The 20,444-nt window shown below is 38.6% G+C and overlaps 1 protein-coding gene and 1 long non-coding RNA gene across 3 annotated transcripts in view; one reads left to right on the forward strand and one right to left on the reverse strand.

Annotated features, from left to right (window-relative positions):
• Nucleotides 1-12,454, reverse strand: part of GOLGA5 (golgin A5) — an 18,768-nt gene extending 6,314 nt beyond the window's left edge. For both annotated transcript variants that reach the window (XM_017813898.1, XM_017813897.1), the window contains exons 1-9: nt 12,298-12,454; nt 11,109-11,724; nt 8,524-8,745; nt 7,286-7,505; nt 6,610-6,733; nt 5,620-5,823; nt 4,300-4,470; nt 3,643-3,771; nt 1,355-1,453 (exon numbers count right to left, since the gene is read on the reverse strand). In XM_017813898.1, coding sequence (XP_017669387.1) covers nt 1,355-1,453; nt 3,643-3,771; nt 4,300-4,470; nt 5,620-5,823; nt 6,610-6,733; nt 7,286-7,505; nt 8,524-8,745; nt 11,109-11,673 — 1,734 coding nt within the window. In that variant the 5' untranslated portion in view covers nt 11,674-11,724; nt 12,298-12,454. The remainder of the gene's footprint in view (nt 1-1,354; nt 1,454-3,642; nt 3,772-4,299; nt 4,471-5,619; nt 5,824-6,609; nt 6,734-7,285; nt 7,506-8,523; nt 8,746-11,108; nt 11,725-12,297) is intronic.
• Nucleotides 12,455-12,588: 134 nt separating this feature from the next.
• Nucleotides 12,589-13,811, forward strand: LOC108496791. The gene is made up of 3 exons (XR_001874592.1): nt 12,589-12,708; nt 13,525-13,607; nt 13,731-13,811. It is a non-coding gene; the product is annotated as an uncharacterized LOC108496791 (long non-coding RNA).
• The last annotated feature ends 6,633 nt before the right edge of the window (nt 13,812-20,444 follow it).

Here is a 20,444-nt window from a genome sequence, read left to right on the forward strand (position 1 = left end):
CCCGGGTCGCAGCGGTGAGAGTCCTGCACCCTAACCACTAGACCACCAGAGGCCCCCACTTTTCTGTATAACCCTAAGTTTAATCATAAAATCAACGCTATGCCTCAGAGGTAGGCATGACAATAGCAAGCTAATCCAGTCTGGCTACTACACTTGCAACTTCAAATACATAAAATGTTTTCAAGTGAGGAAGGAAAAACTCAGTACAGATGCAAAGAATCTGATGCCAATTTTACAGGAAAACTTGAATGAAATGGTGAAAATGCAGGATGTGTTGCAGAAGAATTGCGAAGCACTGAGGCAGAAACATGACTGTACTAGCAAATAGAAATTGCAAGGACAGGAAATGGATCATGCATTTGACATGGATCATGTCATTCAATTTGCAGAAAATATTTAAAGCAAAGGGGAATCACCAGATCTGCCATATGTGCAATACCTCATCTATTCACTACAGTCTTGAACCTCAGCCACTTATTGGCATCGTATACCACACAGATAGAGCTTCAATGATGAAAAACAATCATCAGGAATGACAGCTATCCAAAATACAAATTAGATGCCTGCAACATGGCAGGTGCAGGTAGCCCTGAAGCCAGCATTACCAGACAAGTCTGCCAACATGCTCAAGAAATCTTTATCGCAACACAATTTCCAAACCCTCTGACACTATAACTGCACAGCTGACCATAGCTGACTCCAGACTATCAATTTCTCTACATACAGACTACTTTTCATCATGCTAAGATATGCACAAAATGACGCCTATGCCTTCATGCTGCTCAAGGAGACTGGGGGCTGACAAGTACCAGAAGGTGCCAAAAGGGATTAGACCGATTTAAGAAAAATAGGTCCATCAACATACCGGTGGGATTTAGTAGAGACTCAACACTAATGTCCCCAACAGAACTGCTGATGGTGAGCAGGTACAAGGGAGGGAAGGAAGTGGCCAAAACATGCTGGACCCAACACAGAGCAATAGATGGATCACTGAGTTTGTAGGATGTAACTTAGGTTCTTATGCCCAGTTACAATGATCTTAGATGAAATCATAACAACCTAATCAAACTCCAAAGAGTTCTTTTAGTTTTCATAAAGAAGAATGTTGATCCAGCATCACCCATCAGGTCTAGTTGGGAGAGAGATTAATTACCACCCCCAAATATAAAAGCACATACAACTATAAATTAGGCTATTTACTCTACATGGTTCCCTTCTAGTCTGTATTGGAAACAAATACACTGTAATTCCCAAGTAGAACCTTTATGGGATTTTTCAGGACAGTTTAGTCATATTAATAGTTCCCATCACTGCTTTTATAACTGAAGGTTATAAAATTATTTTCTATACACACCTGATTTCTGAGCTTCTGAATTTCTTCCTCTCTGTCTTTTATTCTGCTTTGCAAAGTATTCTTTGTTCGATACAGTTCTTCTTCAGTATAATGGAGTTCCTATGAAATTCAGCACAATTACAAATAAAAGATTTTATACATATAAGTACGTTGAGTGACAATCTCTTATCTAGAGTTTCACAATGGAACACAAGGAAGCAATATGCTGTAATCAAATACAAACTGAAATTTAATCTTAGTTAAGTGTCTGACTAGAATAGGGGGGGTAGGGGGAAAGACAAAGCTGAGTATGAAGACACAACCTACAAGACCTATTAAATTCTTTCGTGGAGACTGACCTAATATAAATATTAATCCAGAGTAGCTTACTAAGAGTCACACAATTTCATTGGGACTACAGTTTATCTTCATTACACTTTCACCATTTATTACATTGCTATCTTGAAACTATGTCAATAATGCAACAATTACGAAATACTTTGTGGGGAGTCTGTATTCCTAAAATAAACTCATTAATTCAAAATACCATTTTTAAAAGTATTTAAAAACCCTTGGCATATCTATCTATAATTCTGTATGACACACTCTTCCTTTAAGGTGTAGGATAAATTAACATAGCAGACCACAGAATGTGCCAAGTTGGAAGGGACCCACAAGAATCACCAAGTCCAACTCCTGGCCCTGCACAGGACCATCCCCAAGAGTCACACCACATACTTTAGAGTATTGTTCAAACACTTCTTGAACTCTGTCAGTCTTGGTGCTGTGACCACTTCCCTGGGAAGCCTGTTCCAGAGCCCAACCACCCTCTGGGTGAAGAATCTTTTTCTAATATCTAACCTAAACCTCCCCTGACACAACCTCAGGCCATTTTGTGAAAGGGGAAGGAATATTAGTAAGAAACAAATTACTGAAGAGAAATCTAACCATAAGTTTTGTTACTTTCATGATTTAGTGGCTATTTTAGCTCCCACTTAAAGACCTGTCATGCTTATCTTTTAAATTAAGACAGTCTTCAAATCACTATAACTTCAGCTGTCAGTTGCTACAGAAAACAGATAATCTATTCTCCCTTTGGATCAGCAGGAGTACAAAAAAATAACACCTCTCCTTATTTTCCACCTTCAGTTTCAGAAACCTTTTGGTAATAGTTAAAGGAACTCCCAGCCAGCACTGACTATAACTGCATTAAGTATCAACACAAACAATTACATTAAAAGCACATGTAAAGGTGTGTCATCAAAAGGAATACTTCGGTTTCTGCAATAACTGATAAGGTTTTTCTAATTCACCTCACTCTTTCTCTAGGTAGTATTGACTAAAAGCATATTTCTCAGAAGGGCAGGAGTAACAAAATACCATCTACCATCTGCTTTGACCTAATAAACATTAGCTACCCATCAAAAGCAGACCTCGACTTCTGCCTTTTAATTAGTTCAAGCTGCAAGCATCTCATTAAAATGTAATTTCTGGAAGAACAGATAATCCTGTTAGATAAATTGTTCCCAGTAGATACAGTGTACTCCTGCTTTCCTCATTATTAATTCTCTTTATATGAGCTTTTCCTTACAAAGAAATTTTTTAACAAGGTGCAAAGTATTTGTTCAATTCTTATTGAACATAAGTTGTTCACAAGAAAGATGAGTTTGTCTTTTTTCTGCCCTCTTTTTGCACAAAACTGGTTAAATCAAGGCTGAGTTTACTCAAAAAGATGACAAAATCTGAAGAAATTCATTAACATAATTTTATCAGCAAATTGTCTAATAATAGAGCAGTTTGGAAGTAATGACATCTAGATTCAGATTAGATTCACGTGGATGAAAAAAAAAATTTATAAACTTCCACGACAATGACATTGTTTTATGAGTTAAAGCTTATGTATTAATTGAGCATGGGAAGTTCCACAGTAACCACTTCCAGTATTTAGTTTCTTGATATAAATAATGTTGCAAGTGTTACTATATCCCTGTTGTTTGAGTTTTTCCCTGCTGAATAAAATTTAAGATCCTGACCAATTCTGTGCACTTCCTAGGGTCCTGTTTATTCTTTAATACATCAGTGAGATCTCTGTTCATCAGGAGTATTCAGAAGGCCCTGACCATTGCTTAGTCCTGGTTGTGCTTTCTTTGGCCTAGTGACATTCACCAAGTTTTTGGGGATTTCTCTGAAATATTAAAAAAAAATAACCCAAACACTGTATAAGCTACTCTCTTATTAAGCCAAATGCTTTGCTGATGACACCACATGGGGCCTAAAATAAGATCAATAAGCTTTCAAGAATTCCTTGCCTGTTTTTGCCGTTCTAGTTCAGCTTCTGCCTCTTGCTTGGCCATTTTATGTGCTGATATCTGCTCTTGTAGGTCTTGAAGCTGCTCTCTCACTGACTCAGCTTCACTTACCTGCTGCGTCTCCATATCCTGAAATGAACAGAAATGTAACCATTTCACTAACACTCAAACATTTCTGCAATCTGTCATAGGTAATGGGAAAAGAAAAAAAAAGTAGTATATGCAATATTGCCTCAGAGGAAATGGAAGGCTGAGGGTGTATTGGATAAATGACATTTGGCATTTTATACAGAATATTTTTACTAATACAGTAATAAAATAAATGCATTTTGTGAACATGAAAATCCTCCACTTCTTCCTTTCTACTGTCTACAGGCTAAAACTGTGCAAAGTAGGCTTTCGTGCAGCTGCTGGGTTGAGCCTGTTATGCCAGCAGATGACTTGGATTATGTTGCTTCAAGGATTAGTAGCCCTTGCAGAAAAGGATATAGGTACAGAAACTGCCATGCTTGTTTGGAAAGAAATGCTTCTCTCAAAAGTAGTGAGGGAAGAAAGAAGTAAGGTAATAAATACTGGAAACAACAGACCCACGGTGTACAAGAAAACAGTCCTTTGTCATAGCTAAGTACAAATACACGTGTACATAAGCATAGCTACCTGCAGCTCTGTTCTCATCTGTTGTATTTGCCCCAGTAGCTTTTGTATTTCTTCTCTCTGAGTGTCTCGTTCATGTCTCAGTTCTTCCAGTTCCATTGTGCTTGCTGTAGTGCTGTCCAGGCCTTCAATACCAGAGCCTTCTTTTAAGCTGTTTATCAACTTTTCTTTAGACTGAAATAATAAGTCAATATATTATTTATAGCAGGATTTAAAAAGTATTCAACTAGAATATGCCAAAATTACTTTGGTCTAAAATTCTAATGTAGACATACAGTAAAAAACTGCTTTATCTGTTCTTTTAGCCAAGTTAATACACATTACACATTTGAAAATGAAAATCTTTCCCTACTGATAATTTTTCTGGTTCCCTGTACACCATGAGACTAGATTTACTGAAAGCATGTGTCCTCTAAGGAAGAGTACAGCTTTTCTCTTTAAAAGTGCCTGGAATGTTGAATTTTGGCTCTTCAACTACCATAACAGAGAAGACATACACTAACAGACAGTAAAGACAGAACCGAGCCCCTTTCAGTCCATCCTTTCTCCTGACCACAGAAGCCAGCTAAGAATCAAATACAGCAATAACTCTCTCAGGAAAGAGGATAAACCATTTTATTCAGAGTTAGCTTGACGTGGACTTGTGATTCAGGCTTTCCATATTTACTGATTTAAAACCTGTCCTTGGACATTAGACTAAATTAATTATTCTAAACAGAGATCTTCATCTTCAACATCTTGCTAACATTTAAAAACAAGACTCAAACCATCCATGTTTGGACTTGCTATCTTTGACAATTTAAGTAGTACAGAACTCTGCACAAAATACCTCATTTTGCCATTCATTATATAATGTTGATCACACACAACTTTCAGGACACAGAAAAGTATTTTCTCTGGTTACATATAAGTATCCACTCTGTGTTAGGCTTCAGCCTCAAGCAGGACAGAGCAATGTTCTTGAATCGGGAATATCAGAGATGAAACGAATTTTAAGTTTAATCTATTTAACTATCTGCCTAAGATTGGACTCTTGGATGCAGAACACTGACAGATGTTGCACAGTAAGTGCAACAGTTCACTTGCACTTTTCTTCAAGTTCAGAATGTGAACTGCCATTCCAATCCCATAACTCCATCTATAAATTTAAATTTACAAAATGCAGACTGCTAGCTGTTCTTTATAGGTATCATTATAGATATACCCCAAAACACATTACAGGTCACATAAAAAAATCCCCACAAATTAGATTATTTGAAGCATAACACCTTAAAAAAGTTAAAGCATGCAAATCAAACTGTATTTCTTCACAAAAATGCTTACTTGGAGAATGCGAGTAGCTTTCTGTTTATAGTCTGTCAGTTCCTGTTTTGCAGATTCTAGTTGGCTTTTAGTTACTTTGACTTGCTGCTGAAGCTCATCAGCTCGCCTCTTTTCATCTAAATACTTTCTCTCTGCTACAGTTATTCCTTCTGCCAAGTTCTGACGTTCTGCTTCCACTTTACTTAGACGAGCAGCAAACTCATTCTATTAGCAATAAAGAAACAATACTTTGTGTTTAAACACAGTCTCAACTTTAACCTAGAAAGGAAAAAAGAAAGTTTAAAAGCAACTACACAGGGCACACCACTTCATATCTACCACTTCCAATTTAAAGATGCATTAGTATTATGTCAAAAGAAATTCTGTTTGCTTAAGCAAGTAGTAAATGATGTCAGTAGAAATATGCATTTCTTTCCCTCACCAGAAATAGTGAGGGAATAACAATCTTCCTATTTTTCACATTTGTTTAGCAAACAAAAAGCAAGTTTTCCCCTCAAAAAATATTACTAAATGTTGCCTGACACATTTTGAAGTACTTTAAAAAACACCAAAACAAACACTGATAAATATTTTCAAAGATGCTATTACATATAACAAAGGCCAAGTTAAGTGTGGAAAATAGTCTCTAGCAATGATGTATTCACATCTTTACACAGTAAAATTATGTAACAATAAGTTCCATAACAACATAGCATTAAAAAATAAACTGATTACTGATTTAATTTTAAAACACGTATTAACATTAGGAACATGAAAAAACCAGTAAAAATTGTCAGCATGAATCTTCAAAAACTTTTACATGAAGCTTGCAAAGTAACATAGGTAGGTCAGCATCACAAGGATACTTAGTGCAGCAGACAGCACATCCTTTCAAGCAATTAGTACCCTGAACAGGAAATGAAGTCAAAGGGAGGAGAGAGCACTTGGAACCCCAGAGATCTGATCTCAAAAGTAGAGTCTTAAAAGTCTTCCTTACTCTTCATGTCTAACCTGCATTTGTTTGTAACTTTCTTGTTCTCGCTTGAGCACGGAGTCTGCATCACGCAGCCTCTCCTGAAGAGTTTGAAGGGCTTGATTTTGTAAACTGCTACCTTCACTGTGGTCTTGGATGATCCTGAAAGAGCAACAATATTAATTTAAAAAGAAGAAAGCTAGTGTGATTTTTCAGGTAGAAATATAACTTCCTGGTTTCCAGACCAGCTTTGAAAATTTACCCAGTAAATTACTGCATCTGGCTGACTACAGGTGTGAGGCCTGGAGTTAATGACTCACACACCTCCCTGACCTATATTCTGGAGTATACAATTGCTGATTCATATCCCAGCACTGAGATAAGTCAGAAAAGTCTTCATGTTTGTGGATAAGCAAGTGTATTTTTCAAGAAAAAGAAATACTTCTTGAGACCTTCCAGTTCCAGCCTCTGACACAAACAAACACTTTTTACAAAATTGGTTTCAATAACCAACTGCCAACCCCCCCAATTTTATACTCATTTGTCCTGTTCCCACTGCCAACTATGATAATAGCAGGCTCAGAGCAAACTTTAATCCTCATATTTCAAATCTTATTACAATCCCTTTCCCATTAGCTTATTTTTTTCTTAAAGAGACTGAATTATCTACCTTGAATTTTCAAACTTATTACTATTTGCAGAATTACAAAGTACCGTGATTTTTCACTCTGCAGTGCTTCCAAAGCTTCTGTCCGAGTACTTAAGAGCTGATCAGCTTCTTGCAACCGTACTTTTAGCACAGCTAGTTGTGAATCTTTGGCACCAACAGCTTCTGTCAGATCATCAACTCGAGCCTGAAGTTCTCTAACCATCCTGTCGCTCTTTGAATGATCAACATTCCACTTCTCGACCTTTTCACGGGATTTGTTCAGTTCTACAAAAGAAGAAGTTTCTTTGAAGTTTATAAAAGTAGGTATCACAAGGTCTTGTAAACAATCAGGATGCACATATCTCATTTCTTAAAGAAAAAATTAAGTACAACCAAGTTGAAGTAGAACTCAAAATTTATGAGCTACCAGGAAGTAACAAATGCCAGACTGGCTGTCTGAGCATGACCCATAAAATTTGGGATGTGAACTCAAAATAAATAGATGCACATCCCACCTTCCCCATCCCTTGCAATGGCCTACTGTCAAATATCCCTGTGCAAGCAAAAACCTCTGCATAAAGCATCTCATTTAACTCTATGTGACAGTAAGCTCAAAATAAATAACTGTAGAAAAATACACCAGTGTTGAAATAACGCCTGAATACTTACAAAGGTTTCTGTTTTTAATCAAACATCACACATTAAACTTCAATGAAAATTTAAATCATCTGTCTTATACAGTTACTGTGAAAAAAAGTGTGGTCTCTGAGTTTTATGCCTAGCAGCAGGAGTTTGCTGTACGTTTTATCATTTGTGTGATTTGTAGTCACATTTTTTATATCTGTCATTTCATTTGGCTTTGAAAAAGCTTGTGAGGTCATATTAAAAACACTAAAATTTATATTTTTATTGTCAGTTTCTAGGCATCAGATATTATAGCCTATAACAGCAGAAAGTAGTCAGATTTTGAAGCATTTAAAAGAATTTATTCATTTTAAAATATTTTGCAATAACCACCAAAATGCAGAAAAAGTATTTTAATAGTATTTGCTACCACTGCTTTAATATGACATAAGCTTTATAACTAACTTGAACACATTATTTTAATCAAGATTTGTTTTATCTTTGTAGTTAAACAAGTTTTAGTTTCTACCATTTCATTATTCTGAAACCAAGAATCATTTTACTTGGTAGGTCATACATGCAAATGTAACTAGTGAGATTTTATTATAAGTACAAATAACAAAAAAAGAGCATTATTTTCTAGTCCACTGGTGTTTTACTAATGTTACAGTTGAAGTACCTTCTTGTGTTTCTTTGGACCTCTGTATTAACGAAGCCATTTCCTGATTTAAAGATTGCACTTCATTTCGCAGCAGCTGGTTCTCCAGGCGCAGATTGGAGAGCTCGTGTGATTTCAAATCATCATTAGAGGAAAGGCCTGGATTAGTTACTGCACTTGGTGAAGAATCCTTCACGCCGTTCCCCTGTGCTCCCAGTCCAGAGTCTGAACTGTCTGGAGTTTCTGAACGGAGAGATGCCAGTTAGAACTAATATACGTATTTGTAAATGGCCTTTATATAAACAGTAACTCTATGTTCTGCATCAATGGTTAAATAATAATAATCAAAATAGTTTATATTGAAATGGAATGTGGAGCTGCTTCTCACAAGGGACTTGCACAAAGCAGGACTATTACATATGTGCCATGCAGTGTTTTTGTTAATCCTGTAAGACAAGACATGGAAGTTATAAAACTTCTTATTACATTAATGGCAAATTTAGGATTTCAAAACATTAACACTGTTTTTATACCTTTGCTACTCAGAAATGTCCTCAGGATCTGAAGAGTAACAGAAAATATTAAATACTCATAGCAACTAACTAGGGGAATTTTTAGTACAAGCCCATTCTGGTTTTCCATTCAGATTCTGAGGATATAAATTTTATTTTAGAAGAGAACAATAAGGGAAATCCTGGCAGTATTCTGAATTACAGTCCCTTGCATGGAAGGAGGAACCAACAGCCTTTTCCCTGTCATGCACAAACACACTGAGTGTCCTTGATTAATGCTGTGAAAGTTAAACATCCACTGCAAGAGCCTTGATTCCAGCATCCAGATATTTGGAAGCTTTGCATCAGTTTTAAGACAAAATGACACAGCACACAATGAACAAACAGCAGGCAATCCAAAAATATTACTTCTGAATTTAGTTACTCTCAAGGGAGTAACTGCTGAAAATCCAGGTGGACAGACTGGAACTAATGTCAATCAAGACTGCAGTTTAGTTGCCAAAACATTATTTACTTCACCTTGTGACTGCCAACCAAGCTGCCTTACCTTCCTTGTTACCACTGCAACAGCCCCTATAATCCCAAGCCCAGGGAAATGGGGCATGCCATGAATTCTGAATACCACCACACCCACAAGTAGCAGCAGTGACAGGAAGATTTTTTCCACATTTTCTCAACCCCCTTTCCTACTTGAACAATTCTAAGAAGTGTCATTATCTTCTCTTTGATTTATTTACACAGTTTCCAAATTATGAGACAATTTATCCTCATTTCTTTGTCTGGAAAACTCAATAGATTAATGAAGAAACAAATTAGCCATTTATAGCACAGATTAGATTATAACTGTGGCAATATACAAAGTATAATGTTAGTTGGTTTTGTCTATTAACACATTCTATACTCAGTAATTAAATGGCACAGATATCTGTACAATGAACTTTGAAACCAGCATGCTCAAACCCTATGTTGTAACTGTGACTTTCTTATTTAGCAGCTCCACAATGCAAACTCTGCTCAAAAATCCTCAGAAGAGAAGTCAACAGGCCATACTGAACAAAATAAATATATTTCTTAAGCACCAATCAGCAAGGCCATACAGCCAGGTCTAACATATTTGAATTATTTATTATTAGCAGTAAACCCTACTGAAAAGTTACAGACCCAGAAATACAAAAATATTCACATCTTTGGAAGTGATCCCTTTTTACGTCTAAAACTTTTCAGCATACTTAATGTAGTAAGTAAAAAACTGACATTTACAATGGTTTACACGCTCAAATTACTGAATAAATAATGAAGTATTCTAACTACATTATTAAGAAATAACCACTTCCTTCAATTTTCTAGGATAAACAACAACAAAGCAGCACAGCAGCAGGACTAAGTATAGAATGGACAGTCTGATAGAGAATGCAAGTTCCTGACACTTCCCAGCCACACTCTCCTTTGTGTTGTTGATTTGGGAATAGCCCCATCTTTTGACCACCTGGCCTGGAGGCTCTTTCAGGCCTCTGGATTTAGACTGCAGTAATGAACTACTTCTGGCAATCCAAAGGCTTTACCTATTTAGCTCTCTCATGCCTGCAGCTCTACAACAGCCTACGCACATCCAACTTTCCACTCCGCAGGACCAGGAAGTTTGTCAGCTCACCCTCACACCATCCCACGTGGTGCACTGGGCAGCAGCCAACACCATCTAGCCATGGTCAAAGTCACTCACTCTCCTATGTAGCAACAGCAGGTCAGGACCCCTGAGTGACCAAACCAATGCAGCAGCACCTGTGCTTCTATGTGGGGACATGTGGGAGTTGATGCCAGGTCAGGTCACAGCACAGGGAGGTCAATGTGAGCAGTAGCAACGAGGTAGATCCAAAACACAAAAGATTTAGGCATTAATTATGCAGTTTGTGAAATCAGCATGGTTTCTAACATTATCCTAGTGATGAGAAAATGTGAAAGGCCCTGCTGTATCCCACACATTTGACATACCACTACCATTAAATGTTTCATGAAGTGACAGTAAATCCATTACCTAGCCTTACCCTAGACATACTTGGGTTTTAAATATCTCTAGGTTCAAGACTATTTAACTACCATTGCCTTGGCTCCTGATGGAATTATCTTCATTAGTTTTTGCACTCTGTGTACTGGTAGATACAGAACTAATGCTTGAAGTCCGAGAATGATTTTGAAGAACAGGTGCCTTGCTCTTCTCTTTTTTAGAGTCCATCCTTCCATTAGGCTCTTTCTCTGAACTGTTGAGAAAATCAAATAGCAACTCATCGTCAGGTTCTGACTTTTTTCTTCTCACAAAATGCGAGGCAGCTCTGGGTGTGGAAACACTTTCTACTGGAGAAGCAGCCTCTGAGGACGTCCTACGTGCTGGTTTAACATTTGCTGTTCCTGCCAGGATTGTGGCCTTCTGATGTTTAATGTTATCAGCTGCTGATGAGATGTAGGCTGCTTTGGATGATGTCTGATATTTCAGTTCTCCAGTATGCTGGTGCACTTCAGAATATTCATTGGCAGAGTTCAAATTCTTATTATCATAAACTGCACTGCTTGATGTGTCTTTTTTGCTCAGAGCTGATGCAGCTCCTTGATCAACTCTGTTGAGTAGATCCTCCGCCTTTCCAGCGAGATCAACAAGCCAGGACATGATGGGTGTCTGTTGATAAAGTCTGTACAATTAAAACTTTGGGACCATATGCTGCAAAAGACATAGAATGATTACAAATCAGACTAGTGTTGCTAAGACAAGATGTGTGGGTTACCTAAACAACTGTTGTGTTAATCTATTAGTGCTGTAGTTATTTTAAAGCCTTACTCCTACTCGTTTAGTTATCTTGCTATTATGGTAACTGATGGAAATATGGTAACTGATGTCTGAGAAAAAACAGACAAAAGCAAGGCTTTTAAACCAAAGCTTTAAAAACAAAAAATCAGACCACTGCACCTGTTTTGAGCATCAGCACCCGCTATGGAATATTATCACACTAACAGAAAACAACTAAGCCTTACATGTTTGGCCGGCAGACTCCCAACCTGGCTAAGACAGAGGGGCTCCTCCACCACAAACTGCGCAGCCCCTCCCGTGACCCCGCCGCGGCGGGCAGCTGCGCGGGCCGGCGACACCACCATATCCCAGTCCCCTGGAAGGGCCCCTTCACCCCAGGACTGAATTCAGGAGGGGCCGCTTCCCCTCCCACGCCCCTCTCCTTCAGCCGCGCTTGTCCCCGGGCCTCCCCCCCTCAAGAGCGGCCTCGGCACAGCCCTGCCTCACCTCCTCCCAGCGCGGGGGCCCGAGCGGAGCCGTGAGGGGCGGCGGGGCAGCGTCAGTCACGGCGGGGCCGCGGGCCGAGCCCGGCGGATCGGATCCTTCGGATCCATCTTTTCCGGCAGACGTGGCCGCCTTTCCGGGAGGGGGGCGGAGCGCGCAGGCGCACTCCGCGCTGACAGCCCCAAGCCCCGCCCCTCCCACCGGGCGGGGGGCGGGGCCGGACGGCCCCGCCCCCCGCCCCGGTGGGAGGGGCGGGGCTTGACGCGCCCGCCATGTCTCGGTTCTCTCCTTTGCAATTGCCTGATCTTCGAGAAGACGTAAAGATGACAGCGACACTGTTAAATAACACAGAGAAGCCTAGAGTAGTGATATCGCTTTCCTTGGTGCTTCTTTGAGATCCGTGTTTTTATGCCGGTAGTTTGACTCTCTGTACAAAGCCTTTTGGTCCCTGTTCATATTCAAAGTAAAAGCAATTTTTAGCTATATCATTTACGCACATTAATTTTTCCTATAATAGCTGTCATTGTAAGGAGATTTAAACAACAAAGCTGGAAAATATCTGCCAGAATAACTACATCACAGCAAGATTAAATCACTTCCTCAAAACTCATTGCAAGAAAACAATTGGGGCTTCAAGTTTGATTTTTTTTTTTTAATTAAAAAAAGACAGGTTTTGCAATTTACGAAATTATTTCTTTTTTAAAATTACCATTTCCCACTGAGGTGATTCACAGATTTTTTGTTGTTCATGAAGGGATGTTAGGTAGCACAGGCAAAACAGATACATAGTCACATTACTCATACTTAGAAAGTTAATTAATCTCTTCTCTGAATATGTTGAATTAGGGCTTTGGCAGTTAGTTTCTATAATAAAATGTGCTGGAAAACATAAAAATTGCACAATATAGCAACAAAAAATAAATATTGGTCATGTTATTGTAATTCAACCTTCTTTTTCATATGTGTCATAATATTATTACATCACTACATATCTGGACTAAGGTCTTTGCTTCATGCAGTATGTTGAAATTATACCAAATATCAAGGATTGGAAAACAATCTGATGGTCACTGGATGAGTTGCCACTTAAACTTTTATTCATTCTCAGCATTCAGTATGTGGCCTCATGCCACTCATCAGTTAAATGCATCACTGAATAAAATGGTATGAACTTGCCCCATAAATTTTTACGACTGTTGTCTATGTCTTTTCCTGACTCTGCATGGGCAGAGAAATTGGTTACTGCAGAAAAACCTAAGGTGAAACAGCTGTGCTATCTGCTCACATTCCTGCATGTTTCCTGGTAAATGAAGGTACAGAGTGTACATAGCTTCTTCCTTTAGCTACCTTGCATGACCTCACCTACACTCCCAAGCAAGCCTACCTTTGAGCTGTCACGTTAGCCCATGATATGCAATTGCCTCTGTACATTCCAGGTACAGCGAGGAGGTACAACTGAGGTACAACTGAGGTACAGCAAGGAGGAACTGAAGAGGAAATCCTCTTTCATACCTGAACAGAGCAAAGCAGGTTTGGTCTAGTCAAAATGTACAAACTTTAGGGATGGATCATGTTCAGTGCTAATGAACTTTTAAGAGAATTTTAATCACCAGCCTTCAAAATACTTCTGGTCTGTAACTTGTCCAGATGTGACTGAAGGTATGTAACTTGTCCAGATGTGACTGGCCTCCCACAAACATAGCAAAAAGTCACAGCCGTGATTTGAACATAATAATTCTTCTTGGCTAGATTAGTGCATCTGTGCCAGTCAAAGCACAAATCCCTCTCTGAAAGCGGCCAACTGCAGGTGATGAGGGAAGGTATAATAACAGGACACAAGGTATCTCTCAGCTACATTCTCCCTAGGATTTTGACTCAGGGACTTCCAAAGTCAGAGGTGGTATCAGCATTTAAAAGGCCTTCAAAGAGTTTTTTTTTTCTTTTTATTTCTTTAATAATTAATAGACCTTTTCAAAGTATACAGATGCAAGAGCATCTCAGCTAGAGAATTTGTAAACAGAGACATAATTTTGTTTCCTTTTGCTGAAACACACCCCCCTCTTTTGTTTTCCTCAGTATCACAGAATGATTTATAAACTGCAAATTATTAGAAAGCAAAACTTCCATAAACATCTAGCATGGAAAAATGTTAGGGTGAACTGACAGGAGTTTGAGCTGGCCTTTTAAAAGAGCTACATTATAGCATGAAATGGTGAAAATTCTTAACTCTACCTAGCGACTGTAATTGTGGGTTCATGAGTACACAAGGTGCAATGGACCCAGACTAGAACACATAGCCAACTTATGGCTGGGATATTTGAAGTTAGACCAGTGCTCATTCACACCCTGGAAAGGTTGCTCTGTCTCCACTGTTGCATTCTCACTTTTCTGTCACAATGAAAGACACAAAGTTTGGCTGTGCTTGTATTCCTTCTACAGTACACTCATCTGTATTATACACACACACACACACATGCATTCTTTCAATCTTTCTGTTGTTTCTGCTTTTCTCTCCTTTTGTTACTCCTACTCTTTTCCTATAACAAATCACAATGAAACTTTTTTCTGCAGTGTCCTCACTACCTTATTTCCTTTCTCCATACACAAATGACAGAACTAACATATTATTCTTCTAACAAGAAACAAAGCCAGCACTCCTAGACACTGCCATCAAAGTTATGACACTACCATCACACTTATAAAAGTTAGGAGATCAAAAGTGTCTAGTGACATTTTAAAAATAGCAACCTGGAGAATACGAAGTCTGGAGAGTAAAATGCCATTTGAGGATTTGGGGGTTTATTTGCATTCAGCCACATGCCTTTCTTCATGCATTTTCACAGCCTCGGGATACTCAGAATAATTTTCTAAAAGCGTAGAGGTTTACCTCAAACAAGAGGATGCAACTGGATGCAAAGAATAATGTGAGTGCTGTGTGGAAGGTCTTCACTGTGCCAGTTTGGCAACTTCCTGGCTTAAATGTGAATTACATGGATTAATCCTGGAGCTCTAAATGTATCGATTGCCTGGGCAAGCCTGAATCTAATATGGAGCGAAGTGTGTTTTAACCAACAGAGAGAGAAAAGAGCATTCTTCCTGGCAGTGGCAATGGGTAATTCAACAATTTGGAATCTGAGTGCACGTATCCACAGTGATACTGCAAACATATCATATATTTAGATATTAATTGTGTGCAGGGAAAAAATCATTATCAAGGGGATGTGTGCAGTGAGGTTTAGGAAGTACGTCAGTCAGATATGAGGGTTCCCACGACTGTCTGGGATGAACTAAAAAGACAACAGAAGTCAAGTTCAGAGAATACTATTCGGGCTGTACATGCTTCATAACTGGCTTCCCCCCCTAGTTTTCAGTGCATATTCTATAGGTATGAAAATGTTGATGAACTAGATTTGAAATAAATAACATAATTAAGCCTACTGCTGGCCATTAACTTATTTCACAATTTTTAACATACATTCTCCATTGCATAGTCACACAGGTGATTTGGAAGCTGCTGTTCATAAGGACGTGTTTGTCATCTTTTAACCTTTAGACTTCTTCCCCTTTTTCCTACTCCCTGTTTGTTTTTTTTAGTACATATTGTCATTGCCTTGAACTTCCTGATCATATGGATATTTGAGGCTATCACCTAACACCTACTTTATCGAACACCAAACCTATGTTTTTTGCTGTACAGCTCACCTGACTACACTTGACAATTACTTCACTACTCCACTACAAAGGTAGAAGGGTGTCATCTGCAGAAGAGATGCACAAAGGATTAGAAAGTAATTTTCATGTTTTCTGTAGGATGAAAATTAAAACGCAACACATCTAACTTTTCTGATGAGCCTTTTCTCAGCTCTCCATGCAAGTGTATGTTCAAGGAAGTGTTCCTTGGTTTGTAACCAATGCTGTTATATATGTGTATGTAGTGACCAGGATGTCTTGCACTTAAACTCTCTGCCATACTTATTCAAACTTCCCCAGATGCAAATATAAAACTGTTATGTGCAGACAGATCCTAGATCAGGATGTCTCTAGGCTCTGTCTCCAACATATGTATCTGTATGTGTTCCTATTCCACTGCCTTTGACATAGGTCAGGGTAGAAGTATATGCCCCAAATTCTTTGCACCAAATTACTTGCACCATAAAGAAAAATTACCAGGTGCATTTCAGTCATAACTTTACTCTTCCACTGAGCACATCAGGACTGCAAATGCTCCCTTTTCAAATACACGGAAATCAGTGATTTGCTTTTCCTGGCATGCTTTCATACTTTTGTTTATTTAATTATTGGACCAGAAATGGACACAAAATCGCATAGAGTAAACCTCAACTCCTCCTTTCCCAGCACAGTTCTGCCTGGAGAATCAACCTGCTAGAAATATTATATCTCCTGGGAGATTTTTTTCCCCATAAAGCCCAGAGGAAAAAGGAACAACAAAAAATATCTAATGTCTTTTAGTCTTGCAAGAAGCTGTGTTTGTGTGGCCACGTTTATAGGCTTCAGTACCAAGGACCTAGTGTCAGTGCTTTAGTACCTTATAATTAAAAATGTTTTCCACTTTCTGATCTTTGAGTATCTCTTGCATAATTTCTCATTCTGTTTTCTGGAGATGTGAAAATATTTCTACCTTCCTCTTGCAACACTCCATCATGTTAAAGTGTCTCTCCTGGATCTTTGCTTGTCTGTATTAATCACCCCAGGTCGTTCAATCTTTTCTTATAATTAATCTTTCTGCAGCCTGTAACTGCTTTTTTCTACACTGAAGTTCATTCAGTCATTTATTGATGTGATATACACAAAACTTAACTAGGAACTGCTAAATGCTGAGGAACTCTGCATGTAAATGAGGCTCCAATCTCCAAATCTTCCCCCCAAATTGGAGCATTTATGCAAATGAAGAAAATTAATGTACATACAAATATATATATGGCTGATGGATATTCTATATCAGGGTACATACAAACAGTTTTTTCTCTCTACTATATATATATATATAAAAGGAAGAAATGGATCATTTGCTCTTACTCTTCTCACCTTTCTCTTTCTTCCTCTAAAAAAGGGTCATTGTGTTCATTGTTTTTCACTGGTGCTGTCTCAAGCCTTTCCCTTCTACTTGCCTACCTATTTTCAAGAAAAACATAGGAACCTGCTATAATGAACACCGTCAAATGTAGTCAAATCTGTCAGAACAGTTGAAGAAAGCAAGTACAAAGCTGTAGGGATAAGATTTTCCCTCACTCCTTCTCACAGTGTATGTGTATATATTCCCCAAGTGATGTAAATGAAATAAACATCTGAATCCCTCTTCCTCCCAGACTTGCTTAATTTCAGTTTATCTCCATGATGACATGCCTGACATTAACTCTCTTTCTTTCAGAATTAAGATCACTTTATGTAAGTCTCCTCTGATTTTCCTCTCAAAATAAAGATGAATATTTTTTTCCCTTTAATCATTTGATAGCTAAGATCACCCTGTTATTCATCTATTCATTTTGCTAAAATGAGAATTAAATCTTCCTTTGTTTCAAATATACGGGATAACCATTTCTGTTGTTTGCCTTTACAAGGCAGCTAGTTATGCTAGTTTGACAGATCTAATCTCATTGCTGGTGAAGATGTGGAAAGACCAGGTTTAGCACATTGTTCATTTATCTTAAATCTCTCCCACTCTTTATCTTAAGTATTAGCTTTTTTTCCCCAGAATTTCTTATTTTGTTTCGCTATTAGCTATTAAGTTAATGCAACTACAAAGAACCAGAATTTGTTAAAATGTTTAAAATAGGCTAAGGAAGCTTAAAATGTACACACCCTAAAAAAGCTTGATTCATGATTCCAGTCGATTTTCTCCTAGCTAAAAATTGGCCTTGACTCATTTAAAAAAAACTATTGATCTATTCAGCTGCTCTTAAAGGAAAGTGTAGGTGCAGTCCAGAATAGCTTCCTCTACATTTTTAGAAGTATCTTTTCTGCCGGATTAAAAGCAAAATCAGTGACTTTTCAGTCTAAATTTTGTCAGCTGTTAAGTTAGTGGCATGAAACCATAACTACCCATAATAAAACATCTCCAGAGTTGTGCCAGAAATATGAAAAACCTTTTGGGGAAACCTGTGTGTTACCAGAACTACTACCACCATGCCAGCACTCCCAAGCCAGCCTGCTGTCAGCAACATCAGATGTAGGAGTTAGTATCCTCTCAGAGCACTCTTAGCAAAACAGAATTGTAGCTAAACTACCCACCCCTAGTGTATGGCAGCCTTCTGGTCTGTAGGACTTCCCATCCCTGGCTGGTAAAAGCTCTCTATTAAGAAAGAACCTACCTTATCTGCAGTTTTGAAGTTTCACATCTGAGGGTTTTTTTTGGTTCTCATTTGGCCAACACTTTCATAGTTTGTTGGCATCTCAGTTATCATTTGTAGCATGTGGCTTCGGTGGGTTGGTGGAACTGCCCTCCACAGAGAAGAAGTTTTGTTATGAGACATATGGGCGGTGGCTACTTTTGCTTTTTAGCACTGTCAGAGCAAGAGCAAAATGTTTCATAGAATCATAGAATAGCTTGTGTTGAAAGGGACCTTAAAGATCATCTATTTCCAGTCCCCCTGCCATGGGCAGAGACACCTTCCACTAGACCAGTTTGCTCAAAGCCGCATCCATTCTGGGCTTGAACACTTCCAGGGATGGGATATCCACAGCTTCTCTGTGCAACTTGTTCCACAGCCTCACCACTCTCACAGTAAAAAATTTTTTTGTAATACCTAATCTCAACCTGCTCTCTTTCACTTTAAAGTCATTCCCCCTTGTCCTACCACTACCCATCCATGTATAAAGTCTGTCTCCCTGCTCTCCTGTAGCCCCCTTTAGGTAATGGAGGGCTGCTATAAGCAGCTATAAGGAGCCTTGTCTTCTGCTGGCTGAACAACATTTCATTTCATTTCAGTTTCATAAATCCATTGTGGTTTTACCCGCTTATGCGCTCTTCTCTTTTAAAAACCATTGTACCTACTTTTGTTTACATAGTCATAAAATGGTTGTTTGTGTGATGGACAAAACATTATTTGTTTCATTTCTTCTCTTCCATAGTAGCAGCAGTCACAAGGACGATGCTGGATTCCTGCTGCAGGAGATCTAGCTGCTTCTGTCTGAACCCCACAGCTTGATCTCTGCTTACTTGAGTCTATAGACTCGGTAGCAACACCACTCATATCTCTCCCTTAGGCAAACTTCCCAACTTTCTAAGACCATGAAAGAAATAATTGAATTCAGTAGTGAAAATCTGATTATTACTCAAGTGTGTTTTGTACCTGCCTGATACATTTTGACAGAGATGTAGGATTCCTGTAGCAGTCTTCCTCTCTATTATTTCTCACAGAAAGGAACATCCTGCTGATGTTTCATTAATATAGAATTTATAGACAGGTTATTTGGCAATGACAGTATTACACTTCTTAGAAGCGACAGCTGACACAAGGTGTACTTACCTCATGTAGCCCAGCTATGAGAAATGGTATGAAAAACACCTTTGGACTTGGATGATGGGTTAGCAGTACTTTTAAGTGATATTCGATATCTTTTAGGGCAGGAGGGTAATAAAACATAAGCATAGCCCACTTGGCTGCTAAGCTCAAGTTAAATGAGGTGTAAGGAAGATTTAGGGCTTTGTTTTTCTCCTGCTGGATAATCAGCATGATGGTCTTGGTCAGTTCAAAAAGGTAATTTCTGAATTGACCAGGGTTCTAACAGCTTTATTGTGTCAGGAGGTACGTCAGGTTGCTGGGCATGCTGACTTCTAGAAAAGTACTGATGATTAACCTGTAATGACCTTTTACATTTATGATCGTAAGTAGAGTTGGTGCAAATAATGCAAATGGCAGAGTCAAAACAAAACTGTGACTTTCTGCAGACATTCAAAAACAGTTGGTTGGTCACAAAATGCAAAGTTAGTTGTTGTGGATTTTTTGCTGATATGCAAGTTTTGTTCACAGTGGGCAATGAGGAAGCTGGTGTGCTTGTTTTTATGTGGTTTATTAGGCAAAAAAGCACGTGCCTCTACTTTTCAAAAGGGATCTTTGCTTCTTCTTATTAAAAACGGAGAAGACTTTACGATGTGTGCAGATATCAGGACCGTGCCTGGGAGCAGGCTG

The sequence above is a fragment of the Lepidothrix coronata genome, unplaced genomic scaffold (assembly GCF_001604755.1).
Source record: "Lepidothrix coronata isolate B3197 unplaced genomic scaffold, Lepidothrix_coronata-1.0 Scaffold43, whole genome shotgun sequence".
Lineage (NCBI taxonomy): Eukaryota > Metazoa > Chordata > Aves > Passeriformes > Pipridae > Lepidothrix > Lepidothrix coronata.